Below are 24,793 nucleotides of genomic sequence, written 5' to 3'. Positions count from 1 at the left end.
TTCTGAGAACACACTTTAAAATAGTGCATTATTTGATGTCAAAGCAATTAGAACAAGATATTATGATTCATGTTACCAACAATCAACTCATAAAATAGTGGTGTAGTCCCTTTCAAAGAAATATAAAAGTGACTTGTGTTCAAATCGCAATGATTTTATTACCAATTATGTGATCCATATATCTATATAAATTATGTGATACAATTATGTGATACCATACATTTTATTACCAAACGCAATAATAATCAACTAGTAGTAGTGGATAGCTGTGACACTATACTCAATTACAGCGACACGTGTTGTTGTATTGAGACTATAGGTATTCGCAACCGCTACACCACGAGCATACCTGAAGAGACCAGTTCCACCTACAATCGGAAATTCACGGGGCGAGTGTAATGATCCATTCCGGCCTAGAATGCTAAGATCGCTCCCATTGTATTTCCCCTCCGTGAAGTGAAGGGTCAATGCCATGACGAGACCAATATCTTGTTGGTCCGCTGAACCATAAAGCCCCTGCGCTCGGCCCACTATCTTTGATGTCAATTCAGGCCCAACGGTTAACGCATCATCGGCCATAAACAGTTCACCAAACGCGTATGGGGAGTTCTTTGTGCTATTTGCTTCAGCTATTGTCACTGCACTTGGCTTGTTTCCTCTTTCTATGTCATGGAAGTAGAAGTGGAGTCGGGTCACTTTCTCCTTCCCAAGACCCAGATTCACATCCAAGTCTTCCTCATGTTGGGTCGTGGACCAGTTCTGATCATCGCCTTCAACACAAATCGCAGCTTCAATCAACAAAGACACTAACAGAACCAATATTATTACCTTCATCATGTTTTTTACTCTCTCTCTCTCTTAGACGAGTTTACAAGAAAGAAGAGGTTAGATAGGTACTTATAGTCGTAGAGTATCAAAGAAAGAAATTATTATAGAAAATATAGAAAGAATGCTGCTACCAAGTCGTTCTCTCCTGATTTAGAGCGCCATTGGGTGGGTTGTACAAGAAAAGGCAAAACTGACGTGGCCAACCTAACCAGAGTATTATACATTCAATTCGCCAAATCGATGACAAGATTAAACATTTTCATAAGAACCTTGCCATGATACGAAACTGAGATTTGTCCATCCGACGACAACAGTTTACAATTGGCCATGATAAAATCGCAAAAAGTAGAAGAGGAAATAGAGAAAGGAGTTACAGAACAGGAAGAGAACCAGAACTTTTAATTGTAAAAGCCAAGTTGAAAGCTCGAGATAAGAGCAATCTTTTTTGGACGGTTATTACCAAAGTGCCATCTATTTGGAGGATCTCCTCATCAGGACTCAAACATAAAAAGGGGTATGACAACTCTTCAAAGGAAGATTCAAAACCAATAAGAAAAAAAACACGAAAGTTGTTATTTCTGAACTTTATGAAAGAATTTTGGTAGACAAAGAGTAAAAAGTGAAGCTATAATGCATAGAAGTATTGTCTATAATCTATATATAATTTCTGATTCTGTTTATTACTCCATCCTATTTCTAGCCTTGTACCAGGGGATAGACGTGCCGGTGGAACTTGGTAGTGCCGCCGAAGTGGAGTAAGGGAAGGTTGACCTCTAATTCAACGGTAAGAATTTAAGGAAAAATGGGAAAGAGTAAAGACATAAATAAAAAGTTGACCTCTATTTATTACCATCCTCCCCTCTCTATGTAGGGTGCAAGTGGATATCACATATTTGAATCCGATTCGAAAAATTAGAGAAAAATTGGATGTTATCTGAAAATTTCCGATTCAGATAATTTTTTTTATATTAAAACTGGTTTCGGATATTGCCAATATCCACATCTAATAATATCCAATCAAATTTAAAATTTTAATAGTTATTATATATAATTTATTTATTTATTTTTTATTGTAATATATATATATATATATATATATATATATATATATATATATATATATATATATATATATATATATATATATATATATATATGGTTTGTCTAGAGTGCCACTCTTATAGTGACACTCTTATCTCACACTCTTCTTGAACCGTCGGATTACATCCTGATCTCAAAGGATCTAAAAGCTAAAAATCTTTGGCCCAATACAAAAACAAATGGGGGTATATCCGTCATTTCGTACAAAAATCTCAAATCCAAAATTTTGGTCGACTTCTTCTCCAGCCCAACCCTTCTTCTCCAACAGAATTTGGATCTCTCTCTCCCCCATCTTCTTCTCCTCACTCACTCGCTCACTCCCTAAAGCAAAAATTTGGATCTAAAAAGCTAAAAACAATCTCCAAATCCAAACCCATAGAAAATTGAAAATCGAAACCGAAAATGGAAAATGGAGAAACCGAAATTGAAATCAATACTGTCTATGGTAAGATCTAATGTTTTTTATTTTATTTTTTATTTAGATCTGTTGTAAAATGTTCAAGATATTAAATTTATATTGATTTAGATCTTTTGTAAACTGTTTAATATGTGAGTAGTAGTTGGAAGAATGTGAAATTCTAAGTGATTATTGTGAGAGTTCATTTGCAGCGGTTGATTTGACCATCTTTATCTATTGTTATTTCCATAGCTGTCCACATTTTATTTATTGTTACTAATACTAGTATATTGCATTGCAATGGGGCGTGAGCGTAGTATATCATTAATTTGGCTCTGATTTTCTATATATATTTTATTTATTTATTTATTTCCACGACTTGATTAAATTTATGATAAATTAAGAAAAATAAATTATATCATTGTCTAGTTTATTCAAGTGTAACAATATTGATTGAATATTTTTGCTACGGTAATTTTATTGCATACTTGAAACCGACAGTCATGTATTAACATGTGTAACGCTTTAGCACGTACACAGAATTATCTATCAATAATTACGTGTGCGATAAATGTGAAGAAGTAGACCATTATCCCAACAATGAAAGAAGCTAGTATTTGCGGAAATTTCCCCTGCTAAGTAGTCCTGCCTTACAATGGGCACCCCTATAGAGCCCTTTTATGTTTGGAGCTAAGTCACATAATATCCTATCAACATGCATTTAATTTTAAAACAATATTACATTCTCCAAATGGATAAGAATAAAATTTTAGGCAAAATCTTCTCTATATTTTCAACATTAAATCACAGAACCTATCATTCCAAATAAACATGTTTTTGTCTTTCGTTATTTGAAGAACCAAAAATATATATATACAACACCATCAGAAAACTAAAGTAACATTTTGAAGGTTTTAAAACACTATACATATAAGAAGTTACACAGTTATTTACTTTAGAAGCAAATATTACATTCTCAACGTAGAAAAATCACAACACATATTTTACGAATGAAAATTTCGACAGAATCTCCTTTGTATTTTCAATATTAAATCATAAAAAACCTGTCATATCTAGAAATCATTAAACCTGTCATATGACCAGAAGAACAGAAATAACAACATCGAACCAAAATAACAACATCCCAAAGGTTCTAAAATACTATACATATAACAAGTTGCACAGTTATTTACTTTACAAACTGCTCAACTCAACTCAAAAGACACAGAAAGGAGGGTTAGCAAAAGTCCAAACAACTATAATATAAAAGGTAGTAGCTGAAGTGACAAAATCCTTCTGCAGCAACCATCAAAAAATGTCCTCCTATATATTACTTGTGGAAGAACCTACATAAATCCAAACAACAAAATTAAGCATGATAACGACATTAGATATTCATTTATGAGAAATATAAAACATCTTGATGAAGTGAATTTGCAAACAATATAAATATAAATAAAGATAGAAAGATGAATACTACATACCGAGATAAAAATAATAAATTAACATTTCAAAGGTCAGATTTTCCGATAACATCAAATGGTTGAAGCAGACAAGTGCAACAAACGATTCTCCTCTTGTAATCGGCCTCTAAGGCCAACACATTTTCCAATCTTTTGAAGTCTCTCCAAAGAGAACATAGGGCTAAATGCTAGATCACACAACTTTCTTGTGCGAGACAAAGCAACAAAAGTCAAACCGAGGCTTTCCCTTTCTCCAATATCTACCACAGCCCGATCAAGAGTGAGGCCTTGACTCTTGTGAATTGTTATCACCCAACATAGTACAAGGGGAACCTGAATGCGCTGACATGAAGCATTACCTGACTTCCAATTTGATGTCTGTGGAGTAATAGGTATTGTATTAGAATAGAACTGATCGAACCTAGCACCACGATAGTGGTCGAAGTCAACCATAACAGCAAGAGGTATATCTTCTGGTGATTTGCAGCCATTTTCGTAAACAATATCTACAATAGTGCCCATTGCACCATTAACCAGTCCATTTGTGGTGGCAATGTTTGAACGAAGCATAACACGTGCACCAAGTGATAGACACAGAACTTTCTCCAAGCCTTTTGCATCATCTGACGAAGCCTTGGTAGCGGTCTCACAATTATTTAGTGATACAATTCGAGCAACTAGTTTACCAAGCTCAAGCAGTCGGGTGAGATTGTAATCATGTGCAAGCTGTTTGGTAGGAAAAAGACGCGAAGCATCTTTGAAGGTGTTAACCTCATCCATATTGAGCGAGGAAATATCCCGAGTTAGAAATAATTGCCAATCACTGACGGTTGAAGTTCCATTACTGAGTCTGAACAGTGTTTCTCGGAATGATGCTTGATCATCCCCTGCTTGTCGAAATATATGTGATAACCGAACACATTTATCGAAACTATAATATACAATTCCGCCATGTTGTTTTTGAATAGACCCACCTTGGACATATAATGCACTGTCACATACAGGAGGTAATTGACGCATATCACCAACGAGAATAATAGATACATCACCAAATGGCTCGTTCTTTGAGAAAATATCTCGACAACGCCGGTCAATATTTGCAAGCATACTTCTTCCGACCATGCTGTACTCATCGATAATGATAAGTTTGGTGTCTTTAAAGTCTTCTTGCATACGTCGACATTGATCACCTTCAATCTTTTTGGAAGTTTCTTTCACACCTTTCTGCTCCACAGTGAAAGAGAGTTCATGATGGATGGTTGCACCTCCAATATTAAAAGCGGCAACTCCAGTAGGAGCCATGACACGTACTGCTTTGTTTGTTCGAAAAATTGCGTAACTGAATACACAATTGCATTTATGAGTGTGGACTTGCCGTGCCTGCTCCCCACAAACAATGAATGAATACATGCTCCAGCCTTTGTAGTGCTCTAACAACCATATCATGAGCCGATCTTTGTTCATTAGATAAATCATGATCCGTACAACGGTTTGAGGTTCATGATTTAGTTCATTGCCACCACGCAGAGCATGAACAAATTTTCTATCAATTTCTATATTTGGATATCGATGTAAACCTTCAAATTTAATCATTGTGAAATGTCAAGTCTCTCCTTCCTAATTCCACGTTTCCCCAAGGACAAACATGGGCCCCATTGCTGCTGCCATCATCCACTCATCCCTAAGTAAGTCTTGATACCAAGCTCTACCTCAATACCATCTTCAAGCTCTTCATCTATCGGTTTCGGAAGAATAATCCTATGAGTGATTTCAAACCCAAGTCATAGTATCTTTCAGACCACAAGGTAAATTCTCCCTGAGCTTCTGCGAGAGTTCGATAATGGTGATGAATTAAGACTTGTTGACGACAAAATGATTCCCATTTTTTAGTGTTTGGTAGGATGTCACCGTCTAGCTCAAGAACCAAACGCACGACTGCGTCCACTCTAGAAGTGTGCCAAACCTGCTGCTTGAAGTAATGTCTCTTTGCCATATTCAGGAGGGAAGTATTTTCATAGCAAGAAGGTCGTTGCAGATATCTTCTTACAAAGGTTGGATCTGTTCCAACAACTTCATCATCATCGGCCACTCTTCGACAGCGTACAATTGATGCTACCATGCTCTTTTCACTAACATTTAAGAGTACAAACTTTCTGGATGATCGGGTTAATGGGTACCCCATTAGCAAGTGAGATACTTCCTGGGCAGAAATATCTCTTTCAGAGACACTTTTCATAAGTAGCCGCTTGAAAGCAGATCTTGCATTTTGACAGGGTCGATGAAAATCTTCAACAATATCTTGAAAAGTATCTCTAAAACTTTTTGAATTCGGGTTCAGATTTAGCGATTTAGCAATGTAATTGACAACAGATTACCTTTGAAAGGACGGGGAGACCAATCAATGTTTGCACGCCAGGTCTGCAAAATCTTTCAATTGTGGGAACACACTAGTTCATCATTCCGGCAGCCGAGGAAACGATACATGTTACTGTTGGGAGGCTCTTCTACAATCTTCGATCGACCAATTACATCAAATGGGTATCTAAAGCGACATACCATTTGTTTGGTTGTTTTTGTAAAGCGCAAACAATGACTCCCACATATAGAGTGTCGCGATGACCCAATTGACCAACGAAACATAGTCATCTTCGATCAGTATCAAGTTGTAAATCGAAAGTGGCAAAGTCGTGCACAAGGATGGTCTTGCAGATTTCTAGACATCTTTGGGGTGCGGGTTCCACAAAGTGCAAACAAGTCTATCAAAATATTCAATGACATTAGATCTATCGATAGCACTTGTAGCAATCTTAGTAACATCTGGAGCATCTGCTAGCCAAAGAAATCCATGAACATGACCACTACCACGATTTTGCCACTCAAACCGGTACCAATGATCAACCACAGAGAACTTAGCTCGTAAGTAATCCCGAAAGAAGAATTCCACTCTTGCTTGAAAAAACCAAGCGACAACATTTGGGTTATCATTAATTAATTTTGCGCGTCCCCTTCTTTTATCTAAAGGAGACATCCTTTCAAGATCATTAGAAGGATCTAAAATACAAACAGATTCGGCCATTGCATAGGTACTGAAAGTGTGAAGAAAATGGTTGGTGCACCTAACCTTGTTTAACCATGGCGAGTCAACTCTTTCAATCTTGTATACCAATAAGACCGGGTACCACGAATGTTGTTAGCAAAGTAAGAGACACGATTAGCTAATTGCTTGTCCCCGGACGAAACCATATTTCGAATTTCCTCAATTGACAACTCAGCATCCCCTGGATTCTTCCTCACAAAAACATCGCCTAAAGAAAGTGCCTGCCACCTTGAAAGAGAGTTCCAAGCAAAGTAGCGGAACCTCGTATCTCTAGCAAAACGCCCATCATGATATTTCATCAAAACTGGAAGTACGGCAATGGATTGACTTTCCGCTGGCGAGCTTGACGTAGATCAGCATCACCGTAAGGAAACAAAGTTGGAAATGCCATAGCAATATACCTTGGGGTTGAAAACTCATCAATGATGTGAGTTGTTAAAGGCATATGAACATTAGTTTGATCTACACTTGGTACCATAAATGCCCTCTGGAGACGTGCTTGTTGATTGGGTTCTGCCGCAATAGAAATAGTTCCAACAGCATGAAACTCATCAATGTGCAAATCCTGGTTATGCAAGTGAGGTGGCCCGTCATCGTCATCGGCTTCCCTAGGTATGGAAGAAACATCGTCATCGATATCTTCCACAGGTCGGGACATATGTGGTAGGTCATCAGGTTGTCCATCAACAGGTAGTCCTTCGATAGTTCTATCGTCAATAATTATATCATTATAGTACCGATGATAAGTTTTCAACCAAACCAAGGTTGTGCGTACAAATTCTCGCCGAACACGGAATTCCTTGCTTGCATGTGGCCCCCCTCTATTAACGACAAGAATTGCAGACAAATCAGCGGGCTTGAATGGAAGAACAGTGGCAATCAGATTGACATCTTGGGAAAAATTGATCACATTACCACTGTACTTGTATTGTTGACCCCTAACACGATACACAGACATCATGGGGTGCACCCTGGCAATGAGAATTCTTTCTAAATCGGACAAACGAGATAGTTCCAGAGGTACAATGCCCGGATCCATTGAATTGTTAACACTGAACATGCCAGCGTCAGTGTTGGCCCAGTTATCCAACTTGTAAGAGGTACAAATACCTGCATCAATTATTGTTATAAGCGAGGTTAACATATTCCTAGAAAATATACAAAGAAAAGCAAATACCTGCAGAAATCTTTAGATCGGGAAATTTTCTTTTGCATAGAGTACAACTGACCCATGAAATATCATTGCATGATTTTCTAAATACTTGTGCGTTGGAGAGTGGTATGTAGTCGTCTATAGTAGGTGGCAGATCAGGGTTTTCACGAATATTGTCTTCACACACCATCAGTTGAACACCAGGAAGTCTTTGATGAACAACGTTTTGTGAAATAACTCTTTGACGAGCAATAACAACTCTTTGACGGGCAATTGTTTGACGTGCAACTCTTCGCCCAACAACTCTGCTACGAAACGCATTAAGGGCGTTTTGAACAACCCTTTCAATAGGGTTTTGCCTTACAAATGCTGATCTTCTTCGAGTTTGTCTGGAATTTCGTACTCCGTCCATGTGCAATGCACGAGCGAAAGCTTTACGAGCAGTGTCTAGGCGACGATGAGCATCTCGGTGATTGGAGGTTTCGCCAATGCGTGCAACTTTTCTTCTAGCACTATTAATTGACTGGGTCGATGCATGCTGCTCACTTGTCTGTTTTGCACGGGCTCTTTTCTTTTTTGCAGTATTTTTAGCCCTTTTTTGCTCCACCCGTTGCCTTGTGTGTTGCTCCACCCGTTGCCTTGTGTGGGAAATGCTGTTATGATTAGAACCCTAACTTCTTTGCAAAGAATTATGTCTAGAAGGTTCAGCATGAAACGGTGTTAGGCAAATATTATCAACTGGGCCTGCAACCCTTGGATTACGGAGCCACTGAATGAGGGGACAATTGTCTGCTAAATCAAAATCAGATACACTATCTAGTTGCAAAGATTTATCTGCTTGACTTCCAACACTGTCATAACCTCTTGAAGTCTCTGTTGGATCTGGTAGATTGTCAACCCTTTGCATATGGGGTAGATTTTCTGGTAAATCAGATATAGTCTCCTTTGGCAAAGAATTTTGTGCAGGATTTCCAACCATACGAACCCATTCCATGAGCGGGCAATTTTCATCTAGATCATCGACCCTCTCCCTTGCTGAAGAGATTTCTGCATAATTTCTAACCATGTGATTACTTATAGAGGATTCTGGCTGATCAGGTATCCTATGAATATGCATTGAACTCTCAGGTTGAGATGCCACTGCCGTCATAATCCGAGAAGAAGTACGTCTAGAACGAATTGTACGTTTTCGAGTAGTTGGATATGCAATTTCTGGTAGGCAGTCTAATCTCCCGATGCATGTTGAAAGTTGGGCGAAAGAGTTACGGGGCCGACGATTATGAAGATGCGGCAGTAGTAGTTGGTAGGGGAGTATGTCGATTAAACGACTATAAAATCTACCAAAGAACCTATCAATTTGGTGCGATTGTTCTTTGGAAAACCTTCATCAGCTGCATCCATTGTGCATTAAAACACTGAGAGTGGAAAAGGAGGGACGAGAGGGAAGCCTTCTTATGTCGTGTCAATTGAAATCCCTACATGGGCATTAAATAGTTGAAAGTTTTGCTTAGGAATTATGTTTCTTTTCTCTAACGAGAAGTTAAGGCAGGAAAAGTTGAGTAAACGGATAAAAACTATAAAGTCGAACGACTTCAAACTTATTATTTCAACCGTGGTTGTCATAAATGTGAAAAACTTGCAATATATATGAAACATAAATATGACCACTTACTTTGTTATATCTAAATGAAATAATGAAATTTGGACCATTATTACCCACCTATTAAATGCACCCAAAGTAACTAATGTATTAGGATATATTTAGAATATTAAGTGCAAGAGAAATGCATGAATATTCATGAGGAATGCACGACTTATATAAGACCGTCTCCACCAATTGCATTACCATGTAAATAGTAGTTTCAAACTGAAAACAAATTAAAACAAGAGTAAAGCAAATGCGAATGAATGCATACCAATTTCTTTGACAAAAATATCTCCAAGAAACAGAAAGACTTAGAACAAAAAAAAACCCAAAAGAATTGAGCCTGCAAGGACAAAACAAATAGTGGTTAGCTTTGGAAATATATTGTAATGAAAACGGGTAGTTAGAGGCCAAAAAAATATTTGTTGCAGGAATAGGAATACCACAAATCTGAATGAAAACATACCGCTTCCTTTTAAAAATAAATCCACAATAACAAAAAGACCTAGAGCCAAAAAACTGCAGCTGTAAAGACAGAAGAAAATGGTTAGCTCCATGAATATAGATATTTAATCAAGTAAATCTATATAACGATTAGGTTGCTTTTATTTGTTGAATTGTTTGAAAATGATAGAGTAAAGTTGTATCTTAATTCTTGTTATTCATTTTGGATAATATTTCTAACAAATTTAAAGTAAAAATACATTTCCAAATTTAAAATTGGACTTACATGCAGTTGACATAAACAAACAAAAATTCTGAATCATGATTTAAACATATAGAGATTTTTTTTTTTTTGTTTGGAAAGCAGGGTTTTTGAGAGGTCCCTTACCCCTAAAACATATAGAGATTTGGTTTATGCATCTAATAAGGCTTGGTTCCACATCTTCAAACCTCCCCAGAAGTGTAAACGCTAATGGATCTTTAGTTAGTGATGTGGTTGGGGCTTTCAACACCGACACCAGTGGTGTAACCCACTAGCCGTAAGCCTACTTGCATCCCTTCTATTGGGTTATTGGGACATGACATGGTAGAACATGCATGAATGATATACATAAAGAAATATACAGGGAAAATAGCGCAAAGGAAGTACACATAATAAATGTGTCGTTATAGGACAGAAGCATACAACTATTCATATTTGGCAAGAGTAAAGGGTAACACCAAATACGCCAAATATTGCACAGGGATGATAATCTGAATGGAAGCCATATCTGGGGAAGGGGGAGTTAGCTCTCACGCTTGAAGACATTGTAGGCATGAATATAAAACATGGAGAGGTAATGTTGCATAGGAAAATTATTCAAAACTAAGAAACGCAAAAGAGAATAAAAAAAAAAAATAATACATTTTAAAAATAATTCTAAGAACATCTCATCTAAGAAAACTACATTATACGTTAAGAAATTTTCAAAGTATAACATGCCTAAAAAGTTGACTGAAGGAACTAAGGCAAACTAATGTCTTTTCCCAAAACAATGTGAAAATAACAAAATTACACTGGACATCAGCACCATCCATAGCTATACACAAGGAGATTATACTCGGGACCGTGACTCAATTGTTGTCATGAATACAACCTCCCAGCAGCAAAATCACCTTATGAAATAGCACATCTAATCATATGAAAATTTACCTTAAATAATTGCCAAGTATTTTATGGTGCTCACTCCACTTGAGAAAGAGCAACTCCATTTTTTTTTCTTCTACCTTGGCAGCTACCCCCGAGGTCGGAGAGTCCAAGATAAACATAAGAGGAATTAGGCTATCTTTGGAGATCAACTGCTAGGTAAATTATTTGGAAGGTCTGTTTCCTTTATTTCAGCCATAGTGCAAAAGTAAAGAAGTCAAGAGGTATATCTTGGTAAAAAGTCCCCAATCAAGTTTCATAAATAAGTAAAGAAGGAAGTACACACCAAATCCCTCCACCGATTTTCTGAAATTTTTTCACGCTCTTGTTGACTCAACTTGTCGCTTTCTTCTAAGCCCTTTTTGACCTACATAGAAAGTTTGATATTTTGATTACTACATGAAAAACCATGGTTTCATATATGAGATTTATAAGCATATTCAAGAAATGTTGCATTAAGGATTCAACATGATACAATCTTGACAAATCCCGGATTGTTTTGAAAAGTTTAAGGGCGGTTGGGATGAGAAAGCAATGAGTAGCTTCTTTGCTACTTAATTCAAGATATTAATACCATTTTGAAAACAGAAATGTTTTGGTACAGGTTGGGACACGTCCAAGCTAGGAAGTCAAATCTAATAAGCAATGGCAAATCGATCATTACGGTTTCTCCTCTACAAAAAGAACCACCTCGAAATGAAATGAACCTTCAGGCAAAGAAGTCATGCGACGGCCCGGCACAATGACTCTCATCGTCCAAGTATGATGTGATTTTAAAACATGCTAAAAACTGAGCTGCAAAAATAAGAAAAACAAGATAAAAGGAAAACAGACTACCTAAAGAAGGACCATCTCTTGAGCATGCTTTCAAGAACAACCAACAAAGACATCATACGGTCCCCTATGGCAGCACATTTGTAGATGAATTTTCATTGTCGGCTATGTATGCAACAAAATAAACTCCATTAATTTTTTTGAAAAGTTTAAACAAGTTAAAAAGTAATAAAAAAGAATTCATAAATCGATATTTTTTTCCCTAACATGCTTCTAAACACATACTACAAAGGCATGAGATGAACCCCCCCAGGCTGCCCGATTCAAGATGGTTCTTCATACTGAATAGTATTGACTGTTTCATCCCAGTAGATGTGCAAGAAAACATGCTAAAGGAGACAAACTCAGTGTAAAAACTCAATTGATTTCAGAAAAAACAGTGACACACAAAATCACGTAAAAAAACAAACATAAATTTTAAGAAAAGCTGTTTTTCGAAAATGACCGACTGCCCTCAAATAAGCTTCCAGTTTTTCAAGAATTTAATGAGTAGTGTCCAAAACACCTTTTCATTTGGATAAGAGATTTCTTCCTTGCGACAACAACAGCCTAGAGAACAATAAATGTGAGAGAAAACCCAATTTTTATTTTTGCTATTAACAAGGCGAGGAAGAAAGTGAAATTAGGAAAGCGGTTGCATACAAAAATTAGAAATAAAGTCTACGGCTTTCTAACACAATTTCACCTTCAATTTCTTTCAAGTTATTTTCAAGCAAGGTGTTCAATTTCTTTCAAGTTATTTTTAAGAAGGTGTTGTTCCACTACTTGACGAGAGTTAAGCAAAGGTTGTTCCACTCACGACGAGTAAGAGATTAGTCTGTGATGAGAATGAGAGAGAAGAGTTGAGGGAGAAGTTGAGAGATTGGGAGAAGTTGGGAGAGAACCGTAGGAGAGATTGGAGGCGAAGAGAGGGAAAAAACCACATAAGTGATTTGGGGGTTACGGTCCAGACAAAGGAGAGGGTGACACGTAGCAAGTGGTTTTTTGGGAGACTTTAGAAAAGCGACCTCAAGAGTTCGCCACGCTCACGGATAAAATGGAAATTTGCAAACTTGAATATGTGCAAATTTCAGATAGCCTGTTTTAAAGTTGTTATTAGTGGCTTCAGGGTGTAGGTTGAATGTCTTTTTTTTGTTTACGCAAGTTCTTGTTTGGCTTGATTTGTTTTTATTTTTTCGCCAATTTATCCATAGAAGAAATGATGCAGTGTTTATTTTGTTTGCTAATCAGGTGATTTCTGTTTGTTTCTAATCAATCGGTTGTAAATATTTATTTACTTTTTAAGGTTTTAGGCTATGATTATATATCCATTAATTTGTGTCTTTCTGAATTTTTAATAATCCTCCTTTTTCTAACCTTGTAGATGAACTCATTGCCAATGTACACCCTGGAAGGGTATCCTTCTTCTTGATGAGTCCATTGGAACAATTGGGAAGCGTCTATCCAAAGATCAATTAATGAGAATGCTAATGGTTTGGCAGGTATGCCATCATCTGTCAAGAAAATGGTTTGGTTCCATTGAGCGAGAGATCTTGGTTGATGGATCTCATGACATTGACCGTTGTCAGCCGATGTGGTGGCGAAGTACTTGCTGCTTTCCTGTTACAAGGCATTGAATGACCACAAGGTTCTGCTCAAGGGAACTCTATTGAAGCCCAACATGGTGACTCGGTTTCGATGCCAAGAAGGTAGCCCGAGAGGTCATTCTTTGAATACGCAGTGTGTGCCTTGCGACAAACAATGCCCCCAAATTGTTCTGCGGTGGTGTTCTTGTCGGTGTGGAGAATGAAGAAGCGAGCCACAATTAACCTTAATGTAATGAACCGGCTCAAAGGAAAGAAGCCATGGTCACTCTCATTCTCCTTTGGGCGTGCTCTCAGAGTACTCTCAAGGCATGGTCTTGGAAAGTGGAAAATGTGGAGAAGGCGCAGTACTGCCTTCCTCATAAAGGTGTAAAGGCAAACTTCGAGAGGCCACCCTTGGTACATACAAAGGGTGATCACGGTTTGATTGGAGATGGTGCTTGAGAAGGCCTTCATGTCAAGGATTACAAGTCTTGATAAAGTTTTGTGTTTTAGTATTTGCGATTTTATGAGTAGATCTGAGGGAAAAATTTGGAGATAAAGTCCGTCTTTAAGGCTTAGTGTTTAGATCTTTTTTCCCCACGTAGTAGAGTGACTGATTTAATAATTTTGGGGGCATGTTTGTTGAGTTGAATGTTTCTCTCAAGTGATTTGTCTTGTTTTAATGCTTTCTCGATGAATTTTATGTTTTGCTCTTTTTTAAACCTCTTTATAGTGTATGTGTTGATTTGTTGTATTTTTAGCCATTTTCATTTGGATTAGGCTTCATGCTAATGTCAATGAGAGTTTAGGTGGTGTATACAACTCCTATATTTTTCCCTGGATTCATCTTTGATTCTATTCTTGTTGACATAACGATTGAATTTGGACTCTAATAGAGGATCTCATTCTTGACTAAAGAAACTCTACGACCATCACCGTCACTCTCCTTTATAGCTCCCATTGTTACAACTCTTGGAGACTTCTTATGACTAGCGACAAAGCTTTGAAGCTCAATTCTTCCACCAGAAGTCACACCACCAAAAAAAGAAGTTTCATAAGAAGGATTAGCCAACGGTTGTAACCATTGGGATTGTGAGAGAGAGTAATCATTAGCCGAGCCGAAAGACACCGACTACCCAATGGAGTCGAAGAAGCCGCCCATGGACTAAGCGCTGCACCCAAATCATTACGACCTTCTTGCCACCCCATCGGTTCAAAGGTCCATGAAATTTCACCTTGCCATGACATATCATCATTGCTACCAAATGGAGTGATTGGAGATGGATGGTATCTACGCCCACCTATAAACGGTGGAGATGGAGTGTATGCCATGACATACACTATAAACGGTGTGGCCATATCGTTTGGATTTGAACTTGGATAAAAAATGACTTGGCTATTTTTTTGCCCCTTGACCGGTGTGGCCACACCGTTTGGACTTAGTCCCAAACGACATGGCCACACCGTTTGATTAGGTCCCAAGCGGTGTGGCCATGTCGTTTGGGACTAAGTCCAAACGGTGTAACCATGCCATTTGGGGACTAATTTTGTCGAGAGGCACAAGAAATCGCGTGGATAGAGTGAAGAAAAATAATAAGATTACGAAGGTTACAAAGTCGTGGCTTGAACTTTAAAGAGTTTGATCTGAAGTGATTTAGATAGTGTCAATATCTCTCACAAAAAGCGATTGCCAAATACCATACGGACATACTTCGTCAAAGAGGATCCTGTAAGCATTCAAATCATGATAAATTCTTCGATTTTCAGTATTGCAATGGTCAAGTGCTTGTGCAATGATAAATTCTCAATTATTAGTTCAAATTTTCTTGACATTCAAGTGGCTGCCACCAAGAAAGGAAAATGAAGCATAAAGAATTGGAGTAAACTTGTGGCGAATCTTCTTGACTGATGCCATTTTTTCCATCCAAGTATAAACACCACTCTGCAGTGGTATCCCAACAGACCAACTTCAGCAAAACGAATTGAGATTCAGCAAAGCAATAGACAAAAGAACTAGAATACAAAGTGCATATTTTTTTAAAAAAAAATCAAACAAATTTTGGACGCCAAGTTTCGAAAGAATTGTACTTTGAGCGCAAGTCCTTCCAAGATTGAACTTCCACAATAAATTCACATACACATGCCAAATTCTCTGACACATACTAAATTCACATACACATGCCAAATTCTCTGATAGAGTTCAAATACACATACAAAATCCTTCCAAGATTTATACATACTAAATTCAAACTACTAACCAAATACACTGAATTTCCGAAGATACAGTTCAAAACCCGAGTCTAAGCGATGGTTACCTCCATAGCAACATCATTCAAAGCAGAAGCTACATCCAAAGCAACTTAGGATAACTCATCATCGACAACGCCACACGACACCCAAAGCAACTTAAGCCAATAACACCTTAACCAGCCACTTGATAATACACAAAACTGCTAAGAGAAGACAGACCAACAACAACTTAAATATTAACATTCCGATTGAGTGAATTTCCGAATCAGTCGTTATCCTCCTTGTGCAAATAGAAGCTCGACTCTCAGTTGGGGAAAATGTGGGAGCTCGACTCTCATTTATATTCAATGACGACGAGCTTCCACAATTATTTTCTTCATCATCCCACTTAAAATACCTACATTTTTATCCTTAGGCAAGCGTTTGTCATTTTTTTTATAAACACGTAAAGATCGTCAGGATTCATTTGGGTATTGGGAGACTCTATTAAGAACTGAGTTTCCACAATAAGGGCACCTCATTTATAGATCGAATTTCACTGTAGAAGGAAAAAATTAAAAAATATCAAAATATGCAAATGTAAAATCACATGAATATGTAATAACTATGGAACCCTAAAACAATAACATTAAAAAACAAATGAACAAACAAAAGTTAAATAGAATATGCTAGTTCAAAACTTTAACAGAGTTCACCGAATATGCTAGTTCAACGAACTCTGACAGAGTTCACCGAATATGCTAGTTCAAAACTCTGACAGAGTTCACCGAATATGCTAATTCACCGAACTTTGACAGAGTTCACCGAATATGCTAATTCACCGAACTTTGACAGAGTTCACCGAATATGCTAATTCACCGAACTCTGATAGAGTTCACCGAACTCTGACAGAGTTCACTGAATATGCTAATTCACCGAACTCTGACAGAGTTCAAAACTCTGATAGAGTTCAAAACTATGACAGAGTTCACCGAACTCTGACCGAGTTCACCGAATATGCTAATTCACCGAACTTTGTGAGTTCACCTAATATGCTAATTCACGAACTCGGTGAGTTCACCGAATATGCTAATTCACGAACTTTGGAAGTTCACGAATATGCTAATTCATCGAACTATGGCCGAGTTCACGAATATGCTAATTCACGAACTTTGTGAGTTCACGAACTCGACAGAATTCAAAACTCGACGAGTTCACGAATATGCTACTTCACGAACTTCGACGAGTTCACCGAACTTCCCCGCCAGTGAAACCTTGTTTGTAGCGGCATCTTCATTGGAATCCATAAAGAAAAAAAAAAAAAAACAACAACATAGATAACTAACAAAAAACAAGTAGTACTTTGAAAGTAACTAAATTTTATTACTTTCTTTAGGTAAACCCATTGAAACTACAATTAGGAATCAGTGGTACCATAACCTAAACTAAAAATCAATATGTAGAGCTTATTAGAACTTCCCACTGCCCATCATGGTCTTAAACTCGTCAAAATTAACACACCCATCCCCATCTCTATCAACATTCTTAATCATCTTCTTAAACAATCAAAAGCCAAATACGGTTTCAAACATCTCTATCCCCATTTCAAACGAATCCAAGCTAATTAAACAACAAATCAAATGAATAAAAAGTGGAAAAATACCTTAATCCAGAAGCCAAATACGGTTTGGAGAAGAAGAAGCCGAGAGAGAGAGAGACAGTTCTCCAATTTCGCGATTTTGAAAATTTTCGTGTATTTTGGATTTTGAAATAACACGAAATTTTGAAATATCAGAAATTTTTGGTGAAATTTGGAGTGTTAAATCATCAGATCTTGAGGTGGATCGGACGGTTGAGGAGAAGTGTGAGATTAGAGTGGCAAGATTAGAGTGGCACTCTAGACAAACTGATATATATATATATATATACGGTTTGTCTAGGGTGCCACTCTTAGAGTGCCACCCTTATCTCACTCTTCTCTTGAGCCGTCGGATCCGACCTCAAGATCTGAAGATCTCAATAAGGGTAAAAATGTATTTTTCTCATCATCTTCTCAAAAAACCAAAAAAAAAACCGATCTAACAAAAAAAACCAACCGATCTACTTTATCAGTGCCCAATTCCATCGCCATTAACAACCACTTCTCAAAAAAAGAAAAAAAAAACCGATCTAACAAAAAAAACCAACCGATCTATTCCATCACCATTAACAACCACCTAAAAAAATAGATCCAGCAAAAAAAAAAAACAGATCGACTATAGTAATTACATATTTCCATCGCCATTAACGACCACCTGAGCTCTCTAAACTTCACTCTCTCTCGAGTTCCAATTAAGGTATGCTTCCATTAACACATTTTATTCTCTACTTTGGCCTGAAATCGTATTTGTATAAATTGGTTAGTTACTTGATGTACATTGTATCAATTGGTTCAGAAAAAAGTGCATTGTATCTTGTAGTATTTTAGTCCTTGTAAACTTATAAGTACGACTCGGACTTGTCTATTTTGAAAATTTGGAGTAACCATTTTTTTTACGTATGAGGTATACTAAGCGGATAGATGATTTTGGCGACTATTTGTCCATCAAAGCTGCAATAGTGAAAATGTGATGATTCGTCGGAGTTTTGAACTCTTTCAGAGGAGTTCGGTGAACTCTTTCGAGTTGGTGAACTCTGTCGTAATCTTCATGCATTATTCGGTGAGTTTTGAACTCTTTTAGAGTTCGGTGAACTCGTCGTATTCTTCATGCGTGATTACGTCGAGTTTTGAACTCTGCCGGAGTTCGATGAACTCTATCGAGTTTTGAACTCTGTCGAGTTCGTTGAAGTAGCATATATTCGGTGAACTCGCCGAGTTTTGAACTCGTCGTGATTCTGTCGAGTTTTGAACTCTTTCGAGTTGGTGAACTCGTCGTGATTCTGGTCGAGTTTTGAACTCTGCCGAGTTTTGAACTCTTTTAGAGTTCGGTGAACTCTCTGTCGTATTCTTCATGCCGTGATACATCGAGGAGTTAAGTTGAAGTAGCATATTCGGTGAACTCTCGTCGAGTTTTGAACTCGTCGTGATTCTGCCGAGTTTTGAACTCTGTCGTATTTTGTCAGAGTTTTGAACTCTTTCAGAGTTCGGTGAACTCTGTCAGAGTTCGTTGAAGTAGCATATTCGGTGAACTCTGTCAGAGTTTTGAACTCGTCGTGATGATTCGCCGAGTTAGGTGAACTCGGCTGTATTCTTCTTCTTCGTATTCGCCGAGTTTTGAACTCTGTCGAGGAGTTGATGAACTCTATCAAAGTTTTGAACTTCTGCGGAGTTCGTGAACTAGCATATTCGGTGAACTCTATCGAGTTTTGAATTCTATCAGAGTTTTGAACTCTGTCAGAGTTCACCGAACTCTATCAGAGTTTTGAACTCTTTCAGAGTTTTGAACTCTGTCAGAGTTCGGTGACAAACACATATTCGGTGAGCTCTGTTAGAGTTCGGTGAACTCTCTCAGAGTTCGGTGAAGTAGCATATTCGGTGAACTCTGTCAGAGTTTTTGGTGAAGTAGCATATTCAGTGAACTCTGTCAGAGTTTTGATGTTTAAGTTATTTACACTGTTTATGTACATTGGGATTTTTGATTGTTTAAGTTATTTATATTTTTAATTTTTTTGATTTATAGAAATGGAGACAGAGACATCAATGTTATGTTTATCCAAGTTCAAAATAAATAAATCATTAAATCAAACAATGAACTTATGAACTTATTGTGTCTCCTGTTGATATCACTAAATTTTTATTTGAGGCCATATCGACCGAGATCTTGCTTTTTGATTCAAAATAAATATATAGCTCTGTTTTTGAGTAACTGTTCTATCTTTCTATCTTTTTTTTATATATATAATGTTATGTTTGATTCAATTCTTTTGAATTCTAGACACCCATTTTGTACTTTCCTATTGATATCACCCATTCTGTTGATATCACCCATTCTTAAAATGAAGTTAAGAATGCATGAAACCAAAATAAAGTGAACCTAGCTAGTGGTCATCCATCTAACACAAGTTTCACTAGATTTCGAAAGTATAACAAAATTTATATTTTCGCAAGTATATAGCGGATATATATAGATCGTTCCGTAAGATCCACATCAAATGATATCAAGTTTTGCATTCACCAAACTCGGGAAGGATAAATCGGTTGATAATCGAGGAAGTGAAGTTAGACAAGCTCTTTGTGACACCATTTAGAATGGTGACCTAGCTAGTGGTCATCCATCTAACACAAGTTTCACTAGATTTCGAAAGTATAACAAAATTTATATTTTTCGCAAGTATAGAAGATATATATATATATCGTTCGTAAGATCCACATCAAATGATATCGAAGTTTTGCATTCACCAAACTCGGAAGGATAAATCAGTTGATAATCGAGGAGAAGTGAAGTTAGACAAGCTCTTTGTGACACCATTTAGAATGGTGTAATAGGAAGTAAATACAAGCACAAACTAAGAGAAAACAAAGAACTGGCTGCCCTATGGAAATCCACCAAAGGGATAAGAGTTGTGTTACTAGAACTCACCACTCTATGGAATCCACCAAAGAGATAAGAGTTGTTTCACCAAGAAGAACCACTTCTTCTCAATAAAAGTCCTATATCTTCATTCAAATACTACTCTACTTCCATTACAAGTCTTAGAGAATTTATAGCTAAATACAAACTTAGGATGCTAAGAGACAAGCATTAAAACTATTCCTGATTTTCTTCTAAGTTCAAAGTCAAACTTGAATCTGAACAGGACGTTTCTCCATACATAACACACACCACTAGAAAGCTCATGAAGTCTAGTTTCCAACCAAATTTACGGTTCAGCCAAAAACAAAGGTTTCTAGAGAAAGTTATGATCATTTTGTCGTATGTTGTCAAACCTGACTGCCAATCCAAATTAGACTTATTTGGGCTATATCTTGGACTTTCGATTGAATGTTTCATCATCACTTTGGCTTATCGCGAGGAGTCAATCCTGCTACTTGGGCGTACTTCCTTTCGAGAACGGTGAATAAAGCTAGGTACTACGAGTACAACAAACCCTTATGTGAACTAATGACCAATTCATTGTCCGAATCAAGCCAAAAGCGTGGTGGCTTTATATACAACCAATATACTTAGATGTTTATTGTGTTTCAGTTAACCGATCGGCACCAATACATAGTAAATCGAACACTTCAACGTCGGATAAACTCTCAAAGGTAACTAATCGAAGTTACTACTCTTCAAATTCTCATCGATTACTAGTTTATGGTACCGATCTCGGTCCAACTAAATTAAATCTTTAAGTTGTACAAAGTCACAAACCTTATTCGAAATATTTCTCAAAAGCTAACCGAATCCAAAGTCTAAATCTTCCAACAAAGATGTGATCAAGAGAAATGTAGAAACGATACCAAATTCAACATAGAGTTCATCTGATCGATCAAAGGTGAAAAGATGACAAGACACCACTTGAGCACTAATTCGACATCACATATATTATTTATTTGGGATATTTTTCAGTAATGTAGGGTAGCATTCTAGCAAAGCCGCGAGATTATAGGTGGCATTCATGGCGAAGGAAGGATATCATAGAACAGACATCCTTTTCACACACCAAATGTAAACACTCATTCTTTTATGTTATTATTAGTAAAGAAAACGTTTGTTAAGCAAAGTAGATTTAGGTAACTCACACATAGAGAACAAGAGAAATCAATAGCAGATCCAACTAAGCAAACACCCAAAAAAATCTTATCCACACAATACAATCTTGATACATAATATCCCACTATTTAGCAACAAAGTGCAGAAAATTGAGTTTTCCAAAGCTGTAGCTAAATACACTAATTAATAGAAGAGTTATTCAGTTTCCTTTTTCTCTTTTTGTGTGTGTATGTGTATCACTAGATTTTTATTTGAGGCCATATCGACCGGAGATCTTTGCTTGCTTGATTCAAAATAAATATATAGCTCTGTTTTTCGTAACTGTTTCTATCTTTCTATCTTTTTTTTTTAATATATATAATGTTATGTTTGATTCAATTTAGTTTTTTTGAGTTAGAGACTTAAGATCGAGTATTGACAGTTGTTCCCCTTTGATTAGGGGTGGTCATCGAGTCGGCCGGCGAGCAGTATTGGCATGCTTTCAGATTTTTCGTGAGTTTTCGAGCCGAGGTCAAACTCAATGTCGAGCTCCACTTTGTGCTCAAACTCGACTCGATTTGAATTATAATTAGCTCGAGCTCGACTCGACTCGACTCATTTTACAAAACGAGCTCGAGTGAAGCTCGACTGCTCGAGCTCGAGACTCGTAGGTCATGAGCTTGCATCTGGAAACAGTGGCATATATACTCAAAATTGTTGAATAAACCCCATTTTTGTATGATTTAAGTACAAAAATTCCAAAAAACGTAACCAAGGTCTGATTCTAAGTCACAGTTAGAACTGGTGCTTACACCGAAGCAGTTGTCGTTGCCTTAAAGTTACGAACTACAAGTAAAGAGAGTCCCGAGGGAACTTGATGAGGATTATATTCGCTTTTATTTTGGGTCTTGCAGACATACCAAAGATGCGGGGATGAAAACAAAAGAGGGAAAGAGTGTCTTACTCGTCGAGCGCCAAGCCTTAGTAAAACGGTATGTGATTTGATCTCAACCTCGATCTCTATAGTTACTCATCACACTACAAAAGACCAATCTCTTGTTACTAATATTCGTAATCCGGGGACCACATCATTTATATGCGGCTCTCGGCCAAGAAGGGGTACTACCTCTCACAACATCCCTCGCAGGGTAGGTGGTGGTAGTTTTAGCTTTACCCCAACCCGTACCAAACTTATATCTAATTTAGGCAGGGGGCGGGTAGGTGCAGAAAGTCATCTTTTCGGGGACATGCTTTGTTGAAGACATCTCTATACCCATTCAGGAGTGAAGGGCCTAGTAGGCTCCTCCTTGGAGAGAGATAAAGTCTTGATTGAGATAGGGCGCAGGTCCTTGTAGAATTGGTTGGGCGCAGTCCTCGTAGCTAGGCCCATGAAGGATCGAATCTCTTCTTGTTGACGGACTTCTTCCCTGCCTCCTCCCTAGGAGAGAGCAAGATCTTCCCTCTACGGGTAGGTTTATAGGAAGCTAGGATAGATTCTAACCTATTAGATGTAGCCATCTGGTTCTTCTGTAATCCAAGATGCAAAGCTATCGAAGAGCGTAAGAAAGGAAAAGAAGTAAGAAAGGGTATGCAAGCAAGGAGAATCTCTATCTTCCCTATAGTGCGTGGTAGTCAGAGCTTCATTTCCTTATTGCATCTATTCTAGAAGGAGATGCAAGCTATCTTCCTATGGATTTTCACTTCTTCTTTCCTCTGTTAGTTATTGCCTGTAAGCTCTCTAAGGTGGTTATTCCTTCTTAAATGGATGTTCCTAGTGAGTTGTAGTACTTAGATTAACTTCCTTGAGTTTGCTGTAGTTTCTCTTTTTAAGTTTATAACAGATAAGGAAAGACAAGAATGTATTAGATTGGGCTTTCCCTTTTGGGAAGTAGGATGTAGCCTCACTTCCGTAACTAGCTTGCAGTTCTCTAAGGGGAGTGAAGCGAGGTCCCTCCTCTATCTAGAGGGAGGAGCGTAACGTCTAAGAGTATGATCTACTTTTTCTTTTGATAGCTCGATAGTGAAACCGAGGGCAAGTAGCTAAGCGCGAAGTGCTTTCAGATTCAAATAGCCCCGGTTTCTCATTCAAGAGAGTATCTTAAAGCGAAGTTTCGTTAAGGTGGCGAGGCCGGTTGTTCGTGTTGGAGAGAGCTTGACCGCCGCCATGCTTCTTAGACCGAGTCAACGTGCCTATTTAATGTCTTTATGTTATCTAGGAATCGAGATTCCGCTTTAACATTTATCACTTTCGCATGAGTCGGGGTAGACAAATGTTCCATCCATCCTGGATTTTATACGGCAATGACCAAGTATAGTCCCATTCGAATTAAGAGGAATGGCGATGTTGGCGGACCTATTTCTTATCTTGTCTTGGAAGGTCATTTTGCTACTGGCGGATGGAAGTTGCCAAGAGTTACGTTCACCATGGCGGAGTGATCCTCTTCCTATTGATCAAAAGCCACGCTGGTTTAGAATTCTATTCTAAGGGCACCCCAAAGATCTCAAGTAATTAGGCAGGCTTTCAAAGAAATAAGCGAACTTCGCCGGGCTTTCAAAGTTGGTTTATTGATGCTTGATGACATACCTTGATTGCTAGCGAAGATATTCCACAAAGCTTTAAAGGCTTTGAAAAAGTCCCACCCCTTAATAAAAGCTTATGGCCTAAGAAATTCTTTTAAGTTTAGATGTTGTAAAATTTCAACTCACACGCGTACAAACTAAAAGAGGTTACCTGACTTGCTAGTTTTCCGAATCACGCATGTCTTATATTGTCTTTCTCTTATGCCGCGTCGACTATTTTCGTTTTACAAATGTGCTTCTTTTTTCGATGTTCATTATCTCCATGGCGGCTTTAAAGTTTTACATGAGTCGTTCTCGCAAAGTTTTCCTAGTCGATTTCGCATGCTTGAATTAGATTGGGTTTTTTTTGTTAGTGTGTGGAGGGGGATTTAATAGAGGAGTATAGTTTGCCTAGATACATGCACACCTTAGATATAGATTAGCATGCACACCGCCTTTATTTTAGTTCTTTGTTTTTCACGTTGGTATTGCAACAATTTGAATTAGTTGAATGTCTTATTTTTAACTCCTATTTATTTTGTAGCAATGCCTCGAACAAAGAATCTGGAATGTAAAGAATGCAGAAAAGTGTTTTCACGGGTGCTAAGAAGTTGTTAGGTAGGGGAGTAGTAGTTCGG

At 37.6% G+C, this 24,793-nt stretch overlaps 1 protein-coding gene and 2 pseudogenes across 1 annotated transcript; 1 reads left to right on the top strand and 2 right to left on the bottom strand.

Moving 5' to 3' along the window:
• Positions 1-877, bottom strand: LOC147513334 (pterocarpan synthase 1 pseudogene; annotated as a pseudogene).
• A 6,038-nt stretch (positions 878-6,915) lies between these two features.
• On the bottom strand, positions 6,916-8,451 carry LOC147513333 (uncharacterized). Its single transcript, XM_086598905.1, has 3 exons — positions 8,064-8,451; positions 7,201-7,996; positions 6,916-7,114 (listed from the first exon to the last, which is right to left on the bottom strand). Exons 1-3 carry the CDS (start codon positions 8,449-8,451, stop codon positions 6,916-6,918), a joined length of 1,383 nt encoding a protein of 460 aa, XP_086455031.1.
• An 827-nt stretch (positions 8,452-9,278) lies between these two features.
• Positions 9,279-14,208, top strand: LOC147513332 (fructose-bisphosphate aldolase 2, cytoplasmic pseudogene; annotated as a pseudogene).
• Positions 14,209-24,793: the final 10,585 nt, after the last annotated feature.

This window comes from Coptis chinensis, chromosome 3, assembly GCF_015680905.1.
Source record: "Coptis chinensis isolate HL-2020 chromosome 3, ASM1568090v1, whole genome shotgun sequence".
Classification (NCBI taxonomy): domain Eukaryota; kingdom Viridiplantae; phylum Streptophyta; class Magnoliopsida; order Ranunculales; family Ranunculaceae; genus Coptis; species Coptis chinensis.
Note: the sequence above shows the minus strand (reverse complement) of the source record. Positions and strands in the feature narration are given on the sequence as shown.